This window comes from Mesoplodon densirostris, chromosome 4, assembly GCF_025265405.1.
Source record: "Mesoplodon densirostris isolate mMesDen1 chromosome 4, mMesDen1 primary haplotype, whole genome shotgun sequence".
NCBI lineage: Eukaryota > Metazoa > Chordata > Mammalia > Artiodactyla > Ziphiidae > Mesoplodon > Mesoplodon densirostris.
Window position 1 is genome coordinate 144189429 of NC_082664.1, and position 12941 is coordinate 144202369.

Consider the following 12941-nt stretch of genomic DNA (forward strand, 5'->3'; position numbering starts at 1 on the left):
ACCAGCCAGCAGACCAAGATCATCTCAGAAGAGATGGTGGGTCGCAGCCCTTTTCTGGGATCTCAAGGGTAATTCAAAGACAGTTTCTAGTACAACCCAACTTCAGAGACACCTTTAACCCAAGATGCATCTCCCCCCACCTCTGTGGCCCATGGAAATATGTTGGGTCCGGAAGCCCTCTCAGTTGCCCTACGAGCTTCTGGTGACACAGTGCCCTAGCAGGCTCTGAGCACCAAGCCACTGTCGTCAAAAGGGACAGAGCCTCTCCTATGCTGGCAGCTTGTCCAAAGTATGACCCTAGACCGCAAACTGGCACACCATATGTCATATTCTGCCCACAGAGTAGTTCTGCCTGGCCCATGAGTTGAGAGGTTTTATTTTTAGTTGCCAGTATTTAAAACTTGAAAGGTTTCACTGGACCTCCAGCTCTTCTTGAAAAAAAAAAAGCAGTAAATCTGGCAAGCCGAGGCCCCGCCTCCTCATGGCAGCAGTCAGCTGGAATTGCTTACAGGCTGCCTCTTAGGGGGACACATAGTCTCCAGCCTCCACTCTCCCCACCTGGTCCGCCGTGGGCATTTGGCTTTGTGACCCTTGTACGAGTTAGTATGAAAAGGAGACTTCTCAGAGGTCAAAAGCTTCTTCCCCTGGGATAGTTTACATTGAAACTCAAATCCCCAATAAAATAAACACCTGGAACATCCGGTCCAAGGCCCTCCTCTGGTCCCAGCTATGCCCCCAGCTGCAAAGAACACACATCAGGAGAAAGCCACCACAGAGGCTCAATTAGGGCAGGGGGGCAATGGCTAAATGAGACAGCTGCAGGGGAGGCCTCAGTCCCCCACAGGTACTACATCAGACCTTGAGCCATCAGTGGCCATACAGTGTGCTATGTCCAGAGAAAGGAAAGAAAGTTCAGCACAAAGCAGGGGTGGCCATAACTGACTTAAAAACTACTTACCAAGCACTCACTACGTGCTTGGGAAAACATACAGAGGCCCGGGGGTGAGGCCAGGACCCCCCAGAAGAGAAACAACTCACCCACCACAATTCTCCACGACTTTTCTCTTTCTCTACCTCCCCTCCACTTCCCTTGGATGCTGTGTCTCTTCCTGTGAGACTCCTATGCAGCCGGGATGCCCTTCAAGTGCAAAGTGCCTGGGCCAATACAACTCTCAAGTGGCCAAAGGAAAGATTCATCTGCACACCATTCCTCCATTTTCTCCCCAAATACAGTAGAGTCCATCCCCCTGGTTCCTATGGAATCTCTGCTCTTGGAGAACATGCCCAGCAGATGTCCAAAATGGTCACCATCCGAAAAGAAGGCTTGACCGAACAGTAAGGACCCCCAACAGGTGCAGCGTGTTGGCACTTCCCCTAATCGCTGGCCCTAGGCTTCTTTCCAAGCCCTCCTCTCCCCAGGAAATGGTGGTCCTCCCATCTAATCCTAGAGTCTTCAGCCCAGAATTAGGTTTGGAGAGGAAGCACCAAGCTCGTGTGATTCCACCCCTACAGGTCTAGACAGAGCCGAATGCCAGGAGGCCCCTCCACCATCAGACATGGCAGTGGTGGGAGAGGAGATGAGGGGGGCACAGACAGAGGGGATCCCACCAGGGCCATGTCACCTCCAGCTTGTCCCAAAGCTGTGTGACCTTATATACGGGTGTCTCTGCTTTTCAGACCTCTTCTCCACTGAACCCAGAATCTATTTCGACATGACACGTGGCCTGGCCCTGCTTTTCCCCAAACCCCACGCCACCACCCCAGCACACACACACACACACACACACACACACACACACACACACACACACACTTACGGACCTACACATGGTCTCAGAAGTATAGTACTCACATCACACACTACACTTATATGGGGAATTTCCTCTCATTTACATTCCAATACAATTGCAAATTTCATCACAGGAAGTGAACACACTTGGGAGTGAAAAGACACTCCTGCTAAGCCTTGGTCCTAGGCTCTTCCATCCAACAGGAAACTTAGAGATCATCAAATCCAAACCCCTTGTTTTAAGAGGCAAAATCTCAGGTGCAGAGAAGTGAAGGGACTTGCCCCAGGACACAGTGGCAAAGCCGGGTCCAGATCTCGGGCCTTGGGCTTCACAGCCCAGGACTCTCTCCCCACCCTATGACCCCACCCACCCACTCTCTGCGGCCCGGGTCCCAGCTCTACTTACATATAGCGCAAGTGGGGATTTTTGGCAAAGGCTCTGGGCTGGATGCTCCGAAGTCCTGAGTTCTTGATGGTCCTGGAGAGAGAGAAAAAAAAGATGTTGAGCAGAGCTTATGGAGCAGAGAAACATCTCTGCTCTGGGCCAAGGCCGACAGCCAGTGAGGCCAAGACTGGACGGCAGCCGCCTGGTGAACTGAACGCATCTCTTCATCATCAGTCATCACTGGGTGATCCAACTGAGGGGGTCCAGTGGGAGGCATCTGGGCTCACACCCCACGGGGACCTGGATCAGGGTGAGGGATGTGCCCATCCTGGCAAGTGGGTAAGAATCTGGTCCACGACTACTGCCCTGCAGCCCCCTTTGTGCCTCTTCCCTTCCACCCCAAATCTCCCACAGCCACTGGCACTGAATACAAAGGAGGAGGTGACTGCATATTTCCTGCTCCACGGGGACCATCAGCCAAGCACAGGGCTGAGAAAGGAACACTAGCCCAGGAGACCTGGGTTCAGGTCCTGCTTTGCAACCCAAACTATGAGCTGAGCCCTAGCCCATCCCACTCCCCACACACCCCGGGAGCTGGTGCACTCACAGTTTCTGGAGGCCAGTGTAGAGCTCCATGTCCACGGCATTGAGCGTGTGCAGACCGCGCCAGTTCTCTATGTGTCTGCAGGGGAGAGGAGAGGCAGGGTTCAGGTCAGCAGAGGGGCCATGGGAAAGGCACTGGCTTTAGTGCCAGAGACCTGGGTTCAAATCCTGGAGCAGCCACCCATGAGCCAGGATTTCTACCAAGTCGCCAATTATCTCTGAGCCGGTTTCTTCCCCAGTGTGGTGTCACGCATACCACCTGGCTGATGGGCTCGCTGTGGGATCCCAAGCGCCAAACTCATGGACAGCATTTAACGCTCCCCCCTCAGCTCCAGAAAAACTACTCTTTAAATTCTTGAGATCCAATCTCCCTGTGGGTCTTCCTGACTTAGTTTCCTTCCATTCTCTTTCATTCTTTTTCATTTATAGGATTGTTTAAAGGACAGGCTTGTTTTCTTAAGTTCCTGCCCGTAAAGACAACAGAAATGACGTGGTTTAAATAAAGGGGGTGTGTAAGGGGGCTTGCTGGTGAACATGGCTTGGGGGTGGCAAAGCCCAGAAGGAACACACACCTCCTCAGGGTCCCCCAGGGGCCAGACATTGATGACCCCCTTTGGGTGACCACGGCCCAATCCATCTGGAGTTCAAGAACATCAATGGCTTGATATGGCAGAATCAACTCCACAAAGGAGGGGCGACCACAGGCCTGGGTGTCATGGAAAGAACATGAGGCTGGCAGTCGAGGAGCCTGATTCCAGCTTCATCTCTGTGACTTAAGCAGCCGTGGCTTTGAACATGAGCTTTCAACTCTCTGGGCCTCTGGTGTCCTCATTTGTAAAGAGAGAGGCTTGCACCAGATCAGCAGTTTCTCCCCCATCTCTTCACAAAGATCTCCTTTTAGAACTTACTCCCAAGAGGCTTCATGTTTAGCTCCCTAAACATGTGTCGAAAAAGCACACACATTTATTAAGTAATAATTAATTCATCTTCTCGGATTTATTAATCCAAGATATAAATCACTGTTAACCAGAGCTTTTTATCAACAGGCATAAACCAGCGCTGACTCACCCAGTGGATAAATTCCAGCCCAAAGCAAAGGAATTCTTGAAAGTACTGTTAGCATGGAAGGGCTTATCATGGGTATGCATATGATTTCCTTTGTTCATTTATTTGTTTGTTTTATATTGACAAAACACCAGGGACAAACATCCTCATTACTGCTTTTGGTGTCAAGGTGGAGAACCATCAGACTGTTGATTACCAAGGTCCTTTCCAGCTCTAGAGCTGTCTGAGCGAAGACCATTCATACACACCCGCTACCCCAAGGAGCTTCAATGGGCCACAGGAAAAGGCTTCCCGCTGCCCAAGCTGCCCTCCTGGGATCTGACTCTCCTGTCAGTGCCCCCAAAGTCTAAGCCTGCTCTTTGCAAGGAGGGAAAAGAAGTGACAGCTCACCCTGGGACAGAGCTACCCGAGGCACAGAAAAGTGGCAGCCACCTTCCCCAGACGTCTCCTCCCTAGCCCCACCCCACCCGTGGCTCTGCCATCTGCCATCAAGTGGAGCCGGAGCCAGGAAGGCCACAGGGAGGTGGTGGCCAGGGCCTCTGGAAGCATTTCAGAGTCGCACAGTGACAAGGTATGCCAAGAGCCCTTTTTGTACCACATTCTCTCGGAGCCCCTGCTAAGCAGCCAGACACACTGGCATCTGCTGGGGACATGGACCAGGTGGCCAGGTCAGTACTGAATTCCAACTCCAAAGCCTTCTCCCTGGAAGCCTCATGGCCCCAGGACAGTTTGCTTGGTCTGGTCTCGCCAGGGCAGGGACCCTGGCTCCATGTCAGATGAGAAGGAAGGCCAGAAGTGGTAGAAGGACCTGGGCCAGCCCCACTCCCACCCAGAGTATTCACTGGGCCCTCGGTCCATGTAAACCACCAAGTAGATTGCAGTGTTTCTGCAGGCGGCCATTCATTCATGGGAGCCCAGCTTCAGACAAGAATCTACTTCCAACGAGCAGCTGTCAATCAAGTTGTTTAAATAAATGAAATCATTTTTCTGAACCCACATTAGAATTCCAGAAATGTGTTTTTATTATGGCTGAGTTGTCAGTCATTATTGCATTCTAATACTTTACCCCTCTCAGTCCTCCTGTCCTTATGCCCACAAATGACCCTTCCCCTGCATAGGCACACACCGAGACATGGCAGGACAATGGCTGAAGTCCTTGGTGCAAAGGACTCCCTGGTCAATAGCATATGGCCCCTGCGTCCTCTTTTGGGTCTGAGTTTTCCTACGTGGGGGAATAGCACTTTTACAGCAACGGTGCAACTGTGTGGTTAGGAGTTGGGGCTCCAGAGCCGGGCCAGCAAACTACAAATTCCAACCCACTGCTCATTTCTGTACAGCCTGAGAAAAAAGAATCGTTTTTACATTTTCTTAAAAATCAAAAGTAGAATCCTATTTTGTGACATGTGAAAAGTATATGAAATATAAATGTCCGTTTTCATATCTACTCATTTACTCTTGTCTGTGACCACTTTTCCCCACAAAGATGGAGGTGAGATGGAGCTGCAGAGACTCGCCTACAATATTGACTTTCTGGCCTTTTACAGAAAAAGGTTGCTGACCTGAGTAGCGCCAGGCTGCCAGGATACTATGTGACCCTGTCCAGGTTACTTCACCTGTCTGTGCCTCAGTTTCGTCATCTGTCAAATGGGGATAATATCAATGAAATACCTTCATCATAAGAAGGACATGAAGATTGAAAGGCTATGTTGAAAAGCCCTTTCAGCAGCTGGGATGCACAGTCAGTCTTCAGGTAGTGCCTGTGATGATTGTTTTTAAACCTGGGTTTTGTAGAGGCTGAGCAATCTTTTCTCAGTTTTCAAGCTAAAAAGGGCAAGCTGGTTCTGCTGGAAGTTGTCACCTCTCAGCAGTCATTGATTAAACACTCCGAGGGGCAGAAGGGTGGAGGGACAGTAAACCTGTCATTCATGACCTCCAGGAAAACTGTTCAAGCAGAAATTATAAACAGCTTCAGAGGATGCACAGACGGCAGTGCAGAGCGGGTTCCCAGGGAAGAGCAGGGCGGCGAAGGTGCAGCCTGACATTTGCAGTTGACGTGGGCAGGGCGCCTGCCAAGTTTTCTCGGTGACTCACCACTTGGTACCAGCCCGGGGGGTCAGTTATGGTAACTCTGCTGGCTGCTTTGTGCTAATGCGGAGGCCATGAGTTTTAAGTTTAAAAGGCAGGCTCTAAAAATATAATAAATAGATAAAGTATGAGAGCAGTCTGCTTTGGTTTGGTTTGTGGTAAACAGTGGTTCCCTCCGCCTAGTACAATTACATGTGACTTCTTTTTGTGTGCTTTTCTGGGTTGTCCAGGTTGTTTTCATGGAGCATTGATTTTGTCATTTGAAAAACAATCAAGAATGATCATGTTTTTGAAGGAAGGTTAGGCCCTTGAGCCCTGTGAGGGGCAGTCACTGGTCACCCTGTTCCAGGACCACAGGCTGCACCAGCCCCCCCGAGCAGAGGCATCTCACACGCCTGCTGCCGCTGTGGGGAGATGAGAACTCAGAGCGATGCCAGGAACGTGGGTCAGTGGGACCACCAGATTCTGCGTCTGTCTGCTCAGGCAGTGTGTGGCGGTAGATGCCCCACAGAGAGCTGAAGCCTTGTTCTCAGTGTGACTCCAGGCTCCCATCCCTACTTTAGTTACCTCCACTTTAGTCCCTTGAATACAATGGTTCCCAACTGGAGGCGATTTTGCCCCCCAGGGGACATTTGACAATGTCTGGAAACATTTTTGGTGGTCACAACTGGGGGACAGGAAGTGACACCGGCATCCACAGGGATGCTCCTAAACATGTCAATAATGCCCAGGGCAGCATGCCCACAACAAAGAATTATCAGTCCCAAATGTCCACAGCATCGAGGTTGGGAAACCCTGCTTTATTATACAAGGCTTCTACCTAAGAGTCCATTGAAAAAAAAGTTTCATGGCTTCAGACATAATTTTGAAAATGATTGTTTTGCAGCAAACACCAAAAGGCCCCAGGCCAACACCAAAAAGCTTTCCTCTAGGTCACAGGGTCCAGGTGAGAGAAGAAAATCAAAAGCCATGGTTCTCAGGACACTCCCGTGACAAGGGCATTACTTGAGAGGAAATGAGGGGTCTTTGGCCCACTGGACCTTGGCCCAAGCCAGGTTACACATTCTAAAAGCAATAATGGTCTCTTCTCACCAAGCTCTGGCTGGAATCCACTGCCTAGTGCCTTGCCCCTCCACTGAAAGTTATCCTGCATTTCTAAGGCCTCGTCATTGCATGGAAATATGAAATGTGCCATCCAGAGAGCCAACGCAATGCCCTGTCCCTGCCCTCTCGCCACGGCCCTTCCCTGACACCACAGAATCATGACTCTCTGCCAGGAGCTGATATACAACACTGTTCCAGAGAGAGGGAGGAAGTGAGGCTTAATTCATGACAACACTGAGCTCCCAAGCTGGAGCTGGGCTTAGGGCTACAGCTCAGAAAACTTCAATGAGATCTTGGGGATCCCATGGTCAAAGTACATGCTGCTTCCAGGTGGACTTGGGAGGAAAGGAACCACTCCCAGTGGCTCACCCAGCAACCATTCCTGGAGCAGATAAACCCAACCCACAGTTGCTTCGGATCCCTGTGGAAATGAGCTAGGACACAAATGAAGTATTAATTAATACTTTCACAGAGAATATAACAATCCTTGTGCTAGATTAAATCCAATTGTGCTTTTGTACCATTGCTTCTTCCTCCTTCTGTTTGGCTTGGGCCAATATGGTAATGAGTTGGCAATCTCCAAGCATATAAAAATTAGATGGTACAGACTGTGGTCCCTATTTTAATTAAAAACATGCCATGTGGATACGTTTAAGAGTTGCTTATACCTCCAGTATTTAAGTCCTAAACACAGAAAACCCTAGAACACTGAGACGTTCAAGTCCATCCAATACCAGGGGACTAAGTTTGTTGGGGAGGCCCATGAGAGGGCGAAGCACCCTTCACCTGGCAGAACTTTCCTCCTCACCTGGGTAATCAGCAAGACAAGGATTGGTTGGTGGGACAAGGGAGCATCCTTCCTTCCTTTAGATGTGGCAGGCCCAGTATTTCTTCATTTTCCCAAGCTTCTCTCCTCCCTTGCTGTCAGATGGCTGTTATTTTCACTGTGATTCCTCACTGCTATTAATGAGCTGTTCTTCATAACCAAATTTTCCAGACAACTAAATTTAAATGCAAAACTTCTGCATGGGGCTTCCCTGGTGGCGCAGTGGTTGAGAATCGTCTGCCAATGCAGGGGACACAGGTTCGAGCCCTGGTCTGGGAAGATCCCACATGCCATGGAGCAACTAAGCCCGTGCGCCACAACTACTGAGCCTGCACTCTAGAGCCTGTGAGCCACAACTACTGAGCCCACATGCTGCAACTACTGAAGCCCGCGTGCGTAGAGCCCGTGCTCCGCAACAAGAGAAGCCACCACAATGAGAAGCCCACACACCACGATGAAGAGTAGCCCCCCCCCGCCTCAACTAAAGAAAGCCCGCGCGCAGCAACAAAGACCCAACACAGCCAAAAATAAATAAATTAAATAAATAAATTTATTTAAAAAAAACCCTCTGCATGTTCAACTTCCTTGCTGAATGTTTCTTTTTTCCCAAAAAAATGCATTACACACCTCCTTGACTTTTGAAGCAGAGTAAACAGAACACAGCTTAGATTTTCTTGATGATCCTGGATCATTGTGATCAACCTACCTAGCCCACTGGGCTGTAGCACAGTGACACCACTAGAGGCTCTCAAAGTAAGCAGAACCTGCGCCCCTACCCAAAGTGGTCCTACCCTGAAATGACTCTTGAATTCTAATCGCAATTGCCTTCATTTTTAATGGTTTTCTGGCTCTTCTTTGCTATTGGGTTGTGCCCCCGGGGACCTTCCAACATGCTGAGACCAGTCTGCTCTGCAGTCCATTGGAGAACAGAGGTCAAGAGCAGGCACCCTGAAGGTAGGCTGACCTGGAGACGACACCCAGCTCTGTGCTTAGAAGCCTGATGCCTCTGGGCCAGTTACTCCAGCCTCTCCAGACCTCAGTTTCCTAATAGGAAATCCAGCGGCCGTGAGGATTAGATGAGGCCATGTCCACGTCCTCCATTCGGCTCTGACGCCTAGCACTAGTGCAATGCATAACTGATTCCATGACTGTCTTTGGAACTGTGCCTTCAGGAAGAGTAAAAAGAATCTGAATAAGGATTTAAGGGAATATGAAAAACTTCAGGCACAGACATGCATGCACACACACACACACACACACACACACAGAGAGGTAGATATTTGCCCTTGTTTTCTTACTTTGTTTCGCATTCCCTTTCTGGATAATTGAGCTTGCCAGATAAGTAAGCATTCTTGTTGGTAATTCATAATTCACATTTTCCTGGTGGCACCATCACTAGTATATTATATTCAGTATATTCATTCTTGGAGCTGTATCCTGGCAGGAGGTAGCTGAAACTGGTGTTTCTCAGATGTTCTGTATATGAATACTCCACTCCTCCAACACAGAACATAAGAGCTTCGGATAACAAGGCTCGACAGGTGTGCCTTCATTACCAGATGTCCCTGTCCCCTGTCAGACCTGAGGCTCCCATCACCTTCTCACCTGAATCCTGTTCTAAGACAGAGTTGGATGCCTGGGGAAACTAGCCTGGAATCTCACTTTCTAATAAGTCAGCGTTGGAGCACACACATGCATGAGCGTGCACACACACGCACACGCACATACTTGCACACACACAAAGGATGTGCCGGGTGTTTGACTTCCCAGCCTTGCAGGCCAAGGAGGAAATTGATTTGTTATCCAGGCATATTATGTCTAGTGATCCAGACAGAAGCATTAGCTTTCAATTATCTGATATGTTTAGCATTATAAACAAACCGTCTGGAGCAACAGCTCCATGGAGCGCAGGCACCAGGGGGCTGGAGAAGAGTTGCATCGGATCGCACCAGCCAAGTCACCCGGTTCTCCCTCCCTTGACGGCTGTCAAGGGGGATACTAGAAGCCTGGGGAGCCTTCCTGGGCTGGCAACCCCGGCATGCCAGCACGTGAGCACACCAGCTCTACAAGCAGCTGCCCGCCAAGGACCATGGTGAACCAGCCCCACATCAAAGACACCCCCGGGACTGCAGAAAGGAACATTCAGATCGTGTGGTGAACAGATGGAAGACGGCAGCATCTGTGCTGGTTTCCTGATCAATTCCAAAGCTCGTGCCAGGAACGAATGGGGTATGTTTGTGTGCACACCTGTGCTCTTCAGGTGCTGAAATGCTGCGTCTCCTAACAGAGAAAAGGTCAAGGGCACACATCTGGAACTCAGCCAGCTCACTGGGGAGTCCAAGCTGCCCTGCTCGGGTCCCAGCCTGTGATCAGACTGGCCTGCCCATCACCAGTCTGTCTGCTTCTCCCTATTTTCACTGCTGTCCACACATCCGCACACCAGGGAGCCACCGCCTCTAACTGCAAACGGCCACTGCCTCCTAGCTGGCCTCCCTGCTTTCACTCTTCTCCTTCCACGGTCTCTCCTCCAGAGTGATCATCCTCTCCCCTGCTTATAACCCTCCAACTGCTTCCTTTGGTCCTTACAATAAAATCCAAAACCTGGGTCGTGGCCTACGAAGTCCCTCATGAGCTGACTGTTAGCTGCTTCCATAGTCTCTTCACTGAACACATTCCCCTGGTTTTCTAGGCCCTGGCCACACTGACGTGCCTTCTGTTTTTTTTTTTTTTTTTTTTTTTTTTTTTTTGCGGTATGCGGGCCTCTCACCGTTGTGGCCTCCCCCGTTGCGGAGCACAGGCTCCGGACGCGCAGGCTCCGGACGCGCAGGCTCAGCGGCCATGGCTCACGGGCCCAGCCGCTCCGCGGCATATGGGATCCTCCCAGACCGGGGCACGAACCCGTATCCCCTGCATCGGCAGGCGGACTCTCAACCACTTGCGCCACCAGGGAGGCCCGCCTTCTGTTTTTTAAACCTGCCAGGCTTATTCCCAGTCAGAACTTCCATGAAATGCTCTTCCCTGACTCCTTTTAATCCCTCAGGTCTCCCCTCCAAGGTCACCTTCTCAGAGAAGCCGGCTCCTCTGTGAGCCCACCCTCCCTTCCCCGCCAGCTGCTCTGACGCAAGTCCCTGTTTATGTCCTTCACAGTCTTTCATAACCATCTGTAATTCTTATTTGATTATTTGATTACGTGTTTGTCATGTCTCTAGAACTACGATACATGAGAACAGAGATCCTATCTGTCTTCTTCCCCACTCCCTCACCTCCAGAATCTCAAATAAGGGCAGTTACCCCAGGATAAGTACATGCCTGGGAAGCCATCCAGGTTGGTGCCAAATAGCCACCTCGATGCCCCAACTCATGCCAGAGGTTTTCCAGGCTCAGCACCGGCACGGTCCTCACCCTGGGCCCAGCTGAGCAGCCCAGAGCCCTGGGCCAATCCCACAGGAACCCTGAACTTGATCTCTGAGGAGGAATGTGGCCCAGGGCACACCATTCAACATCCCAACTGGGGACAGGCAACTTGGGGCATCACTACAGAGCCCAGAAACGGGTGATCCCAGAGGTCTCAGGAGGCCCAGGGACCAGATCTCCCCCACCCCAGGACCAGATGTCAGGTCTACTGCCCACCATGGGGGTCAGGAGTGGGGGAGTGGGAAGGGCCTCCTCTCAGCAACCATGGCAGCAGATGAGATGGGAATGCTCTTGACACCTCAGCTCAGCTTTTCCATCTTTCCCTTCCCTAGGTGACGATGACCTTCACCAGAACATGAGTTTTCTGAGGGCACTGACCGGGGGTTTGTGTCCCCAGTGCCATGCAAATGCTCAGTGACATCTGGCTGAATGAATGAATGAATGAATGAACCCCGAAGTGATCAACAGCAGAGCTTAAGTGTTTAGCCCTCTACCAGTCCCCCTGTGGACCTTCCCCTGCCCTCACCCCTCGAGACACCTTCTCGAGGACTCATTCCTACTTTCTCCCTCTCTCCCCTGTCCCCTCACTCTCGCCCTCTTAGATTTTTCCATCAGCATACAAACACATCCTAGGAGAGCCCATTTCAAAAAAAATCTCCTGGACTCCATGTTCTCCAGCTACCAACTCATGTCTCTCCATCTCCGTATGACAAATGTTTTCAAAAGAATTGTCTATATTCCCAGGCCTCACTTCCTCACCTCCTTTTGATTCTTCACCCCAATCTGTCTTCTGTCCCCACCACTCCACTGAAACTACACTGTCAAGTCACCAGTGGTTTCCACGTTGGCAAATTCTTCTCTGCCACCCAGTTTCCCAGTCTCTTGGTGGCATTTTACCTAGTTAACTGCTCTCTCTTTCTGAAAACATTCTCTTCTCTAGGAATTCCTTAACTCCACTCTCTGCCGGGTTTCTTTCTATCTCCCTGGCTAGCCCTTCTTAGTCTCCTTTGCTGGTTCCATAGTCCTTGTCTGATCCCTCAACGGTGAAGTCTCCAGGTTTTGCCCCCACCCGGCCACAGGGATCTCACCCAGGTGCTTGGCTCCGAACACCATCCAAGCCTCCAAAGGTGTCTCTAGTCAGACCTCTCCACTGAGCTCCAGGCTCTTCCCTGATACGTCCGCAGGTCCAACACCAGCCCTTGCTGTCCTCCCACTTGGGCTTCTCCATCTCAGTAAATGGCACTGGTACCACCCGGTCGTCCAAGTCAAACTTCATCATTGATTGCTCCCTTCCTTCCCTCCAACAGCCGCCCCTTAGCAAGTCCACCTCCATAGGAGATCATCAGCTCTGTCCACTCCTCAGCACCTCCACTCTTATCACCCCTGATCACCCAGGCCACCATCGCCCCTCACAAAGACCACTGCCTCAAAAGCATGACCACTGCTTCCACTCCCACCTGACTAAACCTGTCCTCACACAGAAGCCTGAATGAGCTTTTCATAACATAAATCAGATCATGTCCCCCTCCCCCACCCACTCTCCACAAAAATAAACCTCCAATGGCTTCTGCACTTGGGATGGAATTCAGACTCCACCTCAGCCAGCAAGATCCTCCATGTCTGGCTCATCTCTCTCCCTCCTCAGCTCAGACTAACCTTACCCTTGTTCA

General features: G+C 50.7%; 1 protein-coding gene across 7 annotated transcripts in view; it reads right to left on the reverse strand.

The window, feature by feature from the left end:
- The window catches only part of NTRK3 (neurotrophic receptor tyrosine kinase 3), a 372061-nt gene that overhangs the window by 293812 nt on the left and 65308 nt on the right, over positions 1–12941 (reverse strand). For all 7 annotated transcript variants that reach the window (XM_060095307.1, XM_060095306.1, XM_060095305.1 and 4 more), the window contains exons 2-3: positions 2782–2856; positions 2196–2267 (exon numbers count right to left, since the gene is read on the reverse strand). In XM_060095307.1, coding sequence (XP_059951290.1) covers positions 2196–2267; positions 2782–2856 — 147 coding nt within the window. The remainder of the gene's footprint in view (positions 1–2195; positions 2268–2781; positions 2857–12941) is intronic.